The sequence below is a fragment of the Xiphophorus maculatus genome, chromosome 14 (genome assembly GCF_002775205.1).
Source record: "Xiphophorus maculatus strain JP 163 A chromosome 14, X_maculatus-5.0-male, whole genome shotgun sequence".
Classification (NCBI taxonomy): Eukaryota; Metazoa; Chordata; class Actinopteri; order Cyprinodontiformes; family Poeciliidae; genus Xiphophorus; species Xiphophorus maculatus.
In genome coordinates this window covers 20774992-20780849 of record NC_036456.1, presented here as the reverse complement: position 1 = coordinate 20780849, position 5858 = coordinate 20774992, and the positions used below count along the sequence as shown (strand labels likewise).

The 5858-nt window shown below is 50.9% G+C and overlaps 1 protein-coding gene across 1 annotated transcript; it reads right to left on the bottom strand.

Annotated features, from left to right (window-relative positions):
• Window positions 1-294: 294 nt before the first annotated feature.
• LOC106700229 (SLIT and NTRK-like protein 5) lies at window positions 295-5477 on the bottom strand. The gene is made up of 7 exons (XM_014475233.2): window positions 5263-5477; window positions 5053-5148; window positions 4001-4192; window positions 3798-3893; window positions 3045-3224; window positions 951-2041; window positions 295-863 (listed from the first exon to the last, which is right to left on the bottom strand). The coding sequence occupies exons 1-7, from the start codon at window positions 5422-5424 to the stop codon at window positions 629-631; spliced, it is 2052 nt and encodes a 683-aa protein (XP_014330719.2). The 5' UTR covers window positions 5425-5477; the 3' UTR covers window positions 295-628.
• Between the last annotated feature and the right edge of the window lie 381 nt (window positions 5478-5858).

Below are 5858 nucleotides of genomic sequence, written 5' to 3'. Positions count from 1 at the left end.
TAACACTAAAAACATTTTAAGAACATTAAAAACTAAAATCATTTCAGCAGGAAGAACAAATGTTAGTTTTATTACATGTTTATACATTCTTAACATTTTGGTGAAGGAATTTGGTTGAAAGTCTAAACAACTGAATATTCATATTAACACTGAGGATGTTAGCCTAAATGTAGCTTCTAATGCTAACACAGTCTGAAGTGGCCTAGTCAAAGTCCTACCCACTCCTGTCACAAAACATTAGACCTTGAGCTGAAAACATTCAGTGACACATTCAATGAAGACACGGAGAACAGGTTTGGTTTCAGTGGAGGTTTAATTTGTGCAGGCCGTTTCCATGGTAACCGGCAGTAAACGCTGCATTGCTGTGGTTCAGTGGAAGCGGTGATGATAACTGGTCCATGAAGCCTGCAGGTCATCTACAGTTTCTGCTTTCAGTGAAACGAAAGACGGCGTCATCTGCATAGAGGCGTAGAGAGAATCTGGAGGGTGAAGGTCACTGAAGGTCAGAGGTCAGTGGGCCTAGTGTGACTCCTGATGGCGCCTTCATCTGCTAATGTGGCTAAAATAATCAGAACAACTTTAACTGGGAGAGAAACCAGCAGAGCAACAGGAGGCCAACGCTGACTCCTCACTTTGCTGCTGCCGCCTCCTCAGGAGGAGCAGCCAGGCCCCACAGCATGCTGGGTAAATAGCCAGCCAGCCACTCCCCCCAGCTGCTCCTCGGCCCCTCCTCCGCTCCTCGGCCCGCCTCCCATCCTCCCACCACCCAGTCCAGCTCCTCCCGCCCTCCCCCCGCCTCCTCCCGCTCCTCCCTCAGAATCACGCTGTAGCGTTTCCTGGAGACTCCTGCTGCTCCTCCTGCTCCTCCTCCTGCTGCTCCTCCTCCTGCTGCTACTCCTCCTGCTCCTCCTCCTGCTCCTCCTCCTGCTGCTCCTGCTGCTGCTCCTCCTGCCGCCTCCTCCCTCCTGCTCCCTCTCTTCCTGCCTCCATCCTCTGCAGAGACCCGGCACTCCTCCAGCACCTCCCTCCATCCCTCCAGCTCCTCCTCTCTGCTGACCAGGCGGTACATGCTCCTCCTGTAAACTCCTCTGTCCTCCCCTCCTGTCCCGTCTCCTGCTAGCTTCAGAGTAACCGTCTGTCCTCCTTCTCCCTCCTCCCTCCCCGCTGCGCCTCCTCCCTCTCTGTGGACAAACAGCAGAGAGCGGTACAGCGCCACCACTCCTCCATCTGCCTGCTCCTCCTTCCTCAGCAGAGCCGCGCCCTCCATGGCCTTTGCCCTCCTTGCTAGCGTTAGCCTCAGCGGCTTGTAGAGCTTCTGGTAGCAGAAGAAGAACCTCAGCAGAGTCAGCAGGACCGACGCCGCCGACGCCGCGCAGAGCAGCAGACAGCCTGCAGACAGCCAGACGCACAACACCGCCGCCCTGCTGGCAGGAACCACGCTGACATGCTGCCCCCTGCTGGCAGGAACCACGCTGACATGCTGCCCCCTGCTGGCAGGAACCACGCTGACATGCTGCCCCCTGCTGGCAGGAACCACGCTGACATGCTGCCCCCTGCTGGCAGGAACCACGCTGACATGCTGCCCCCTGCTGGTAGGAACATCAGGAACCAGAGGAACATCTGTATTTAGGGGAACATCTGTAGTTGAGGGAACATCAGGAGCCAGAGGAACTTCAGTAGTCGGGTGTGCGGTCTGATTAAACCAGCCAACTGATGAACTTCCTGTTTGCGTCTCTGAGCTGGAGTGATGGGAGCGTTGCTTCGGACTGGTGAAGGTCCGGTACCAGGACCGTGTGACTCTGTGGCGGACTGAGGCCCGCTCTGCAGACGTGGTCATGAGGTCAGGGGTCGTGGGTTGAGGAGGAGAGGTTGCAGCTGGAGGTTCTGGGCCGGACGGTTGGACCGAAGCAGCTGGAGCCGTCGGGTCAGGAGGAAGTGAGGTCATTCTAGGCGGTTCTGGTTCTCCGTCTGCTGAGCAGAGATCGGACTCTTCCAGAGTCACTACAGGTTTCCCCTGGTGGTGCCGCGGAGAATCGCACACCTGGGAACAAATGTTAGAGTTTAGCTTCCAGATGAGCCAAGCAGCAGCAGCGTCTGAGTGACGTATGTCTACGTTGGGTGAAGAGATCCTCCTCACTGTTACGGCTTTTATAAAAACGTTCTGAAGCAACGGCTGATGGAAGCGGCAACATCTGACTTGAAGAGGAGATGGAAACACGTTTGCTGAATAAGCTCTGCTGTAGCAAACACTGCCACCTACTGGTGGGTCTGTGCCTTACCAGAGGCACCAAACTGAAAAATGTAAAGTCCAAACCTCTGAATCAAAGACGGGAAACCGTGACATTTATCTGTGTGCTGGATGTTAGCTAGCAACTGCTACTTCCTGTTTACTCCATATTTAATTGTTTTTTAGTTTTTTGAGGAATATTTAGTTTTTTTTCTGTTTTTTGAGGAATATTTAGGTTTTTTTCTGTTTTTTGAGGAATATTTAGGTTTTTTTCTGTTTTTTGAGGAATATTTAGGTTTTTTTCTGTTTTTTGAGGAATATTTAGGTTTTTTTTTCTGTTTTTTGAGGAATATTTAGTTTTTTTTCTGTTTTTTGAGGAATATTTAGGTTTTTTTTCTGTTTTTTGAGGAATATTTCCAGCTCTACTTTTGCTCTCGGTGGAACCTGGCCTCTCTAAATTCTGTATTTGGACACATTTTGGTGAAAAATCTCATTTCATCATAAATAGAAACGTTCTGCCTGTGGATCGTCGCTCAGGTTTTCCTCCTGACCTCCATCCAGTTAATCTCAGCCTGTTGGACTGGAGCTCCCAGCTTTACTGGCTTCAGCCCAGTACAGTAAACTGGGTAAACTGTGTCTCAGTGGATCCTGGATGGATAAAGGCTGTGTTTACAAACCGTCTCCGTGGCAACATGAAGCGTCCGGGCTCAGCCGACCCGGTGACGTTGGGTTTCCTCCAGGAAGTCGACATGCTGGACGTTTCATCCAATCAGAGCAGAGTTATTCCAGAAGAAGCAGTGAGGAGAGGAAGTCTTACCACGCTGTCCACGCCGTTCCTGATTTCTGCGCCGTCTCTGACGTAGATGTTGAGCTCAAAGTCGTCCAGGTATCTGCGGAGGTAACCGAGGGAACAGGAGCAGGCCCAGGGGTTGAGGGACAGGTAGAGGTACGGCACGTCCTCCTTCTGGCTGAACCAGCCGTCAGGCATCACCTGGATCTGACAACCAAGGACCAGACGTCAGCTCACTGCTGCCCCCTGCAGGCAGCAGGCAGCAGCTGCAGCCTTTAGGGACGTCAGGAAAACTTTAAACCTTCAACACGTTTAGTTTTTCACTTGGAGGAGAATCGTTGAATCTAGTCTGTCCTGATGGACCAAAGATCTGTTATCTTCTGTTTGGTCAGATGTTTCATTCTGTTCACTTTTCTTTATTGTTACATTTTATTTATTACATCACAGATCTGCTGACCAGTTTGGAGAATCGGCCATTTTTATTTTGCAGTTTAAGTTCAAGGTGCTGAGTGGATCGGTCTAAACGTTGGGCTGTTGGGTTTTAACCCTCACAGTTCATCAGCATCAGAACCTCTACCAACGGCTCAGTCAAAGTTTTTCTGGAAATATTCTGTGCTGTAACACACCATGCTGTGTTAGCATGATCTGTTAGCATGATGTGTTAGCATGGTGTGATAGCATGGTGTGTTAGAATGATGTGTTAGCATGATGTGTTAGCATGACGTGTTAGCATGATGTGTTAGCATGGTGTGATAGCATGGCTGGGCTCCAGATGCTCACCTGGTTGTTCTCCAGGTAGAGGGTTTCTATGGCTGTCAGTGGGTGGAGCATGAGAGCAGGAAGGATGGAGATGCGATTGGCCGTCAGGTCCAGGATCTGCAGGACGGACACACTTTTCAGTTTCCATCGGGACATCGTCCAGATCTCTAGCTCTAATTATCCTCTCTCTCCCTCAGATGGCGTCGCCACGGCGACAGGCTGACCTCCAACACGCTGAGCCCGGAGAAGCTGCGGTCGGTCAGAGACGCCAAGGAGTTGTTCTGCAGGTAGAGTTCGGTCAGAGCGGGACAGGCGGCGAAGGCGCCGTCAGGGAGGAACGTCAGGCGGTTGGAGCCCAGCCGGAGGACGGCCAGGCCGGCCAGAACCGGAGCGGAGCTGGGGGCCACGGCCGGAACCTGGAGGGTGTTAAGAAAAATGATTATTTTTTGGTGTTTAATATAGCCAATATACGACATGTGTAACAGTTCTATACAATACTCTTATTTGGAACAAGTCTCGTCTGAGATGCGGAAAGCAGACAAAGCAGGGCCTTTTTTCCTCCCCCGCTGACAGACACAAAGCAATAAAATTTACATTCCGATAGGAGTCACAGACTCTTTGGCGCCTCTCCCCGTACCTGGCACGGCCCAAGACGAAGTGGTCCGCCCTTTCACTTAGATAAAAACCAGACATCGGAGCTGAAATGAGGGGCGTTCCCAAGTTCTCTGAGTGCTGAGGGAGTTTCTAATTGGTCAAAGAACGGAACGCCTTGGCTGCATAAATTAAATAGGGAAACACCTATTTTGGTATAAAAATTACGTACACGGAGCACGCAGAGAGAGAGAGAGCGGCCGCTATTTTTTGCCTTTTTGTATTTGTTTTGTGTTTGTCTGTCTTCCCCCTTGTGTGTCTTTATTCTTATGAAAAATGCATATTTCTGTTCCTCTGCAGCTTTGTTGTCGATTGCTTTGTATGAGATTAAACTCTGTGATCTGTGACGTCAACACGCTTTGTTGTTGTTTCGTTTTACCAGCACGCGGTCGCTGCACGTTGCCCACGGAGAGCGTCACTCGCCGATCCCGGGCAAAATTAAAAGAGGAAGAAGGAGCCAAACGTTTTGTCCAAAGCTAGCATTAAATGATCCTCTTTTTTAATAAGGGCCACACACACCGACAGACAGACACACACACCTTAATATGCCACATTCACCTGGAAGGCCACACACACACACACACACATCTTAACACGCTCAGCGACATTGACCAGCAGCACAGACCTGGTTGGCTGTGAGGTCCAGCTCATACAGGCCTGGAAACACCTGGAAGGAGCTCCAGGACAGGCTGGAGAACAGGTTGGATGGAAACAACAAGACCTGGAGAAGAAACGGCAACGTTCAAGGTCAGGTTCCAGCCAGATGTTTGTCCAGATGTTTGTCCTGAGATGTTAGCATGTCCAGATGTTCTGAGACAGAATCGGGTCGTGGTACCTGAGTCTCCTGGTCCAGTCCTGCTGGGATGTGGCTGAACCCGGAGCGGCTGCAGTTCTCCCTCGGCCGGTGGTCCTTGTCTCTGTCGCCGTGGCAGCCAGGCACCGAGGCGGCCATGGCTCCGTGCAGCAGGAGGAAGAGGAGGAGGAGGAAGAGCTGCATGCTGACTGAGGCTCAGCGGCTCTGAGGAGAAGTGAAGGAGGTGCAGGAGGAGAACCTCCAGCCGCCTGGTTTCTGAGCAGGCGGTTTGATGGGCAGCAGGAAGGGAGATAAGGCTCCTGGTCTCCTGCTGAGTTCCTCCACGTCGCTGCGGCTGCATTATCTGGAGAAACAAACTTCCTGCTGCTCAGATGGACGGAGGCTCAGCAGCAGACAGGAAGCTCATCAAGTTCTGACCCGTTTCAGAGGAAACCACCAGCTGCTGCTGCCTGAGGTAACTGGTTAAACTAACACTGCTGGCTGTTCAACACATTCAACACATTATGAGGCTCCATGTACTTTAAATAGGCCTTTTGAAATGAACTAGAATATTGTTCATTCTGATATTCTAAAGCTAAATGTTTTCAATCACTGTAGGCAGAAAATCATTTAACTGA

What these genes read in the sequence shown, in the direction of transcription:
- LOC106700229 (XM_014475233.2), bottom strand. Translation starts at nt 5,424, where the DNA reads ATGCAGCTCTTCCTCCTCCTCCTCTTCCTCCTGCTGCACGGAGCCATG. An exon ending in TCTACCTGGAGAACAACCAG is followed by an intron (nt 3,225 to 3,797) that starts GTGAGCATCTGG and finishes CTTGGTTGTCAG; the next exon opens with ATCCAGGTGATGCCTGACGG. An exon ending in GGAACGGCGTGGACAGCGTG is followed by an intron (nt 2,042 to 3,044) that starts GTAAGACTTCCT and finishes ATTTGTTCCCAG; the next exon opens with GTGTGCGATTCTCCGCGGCA.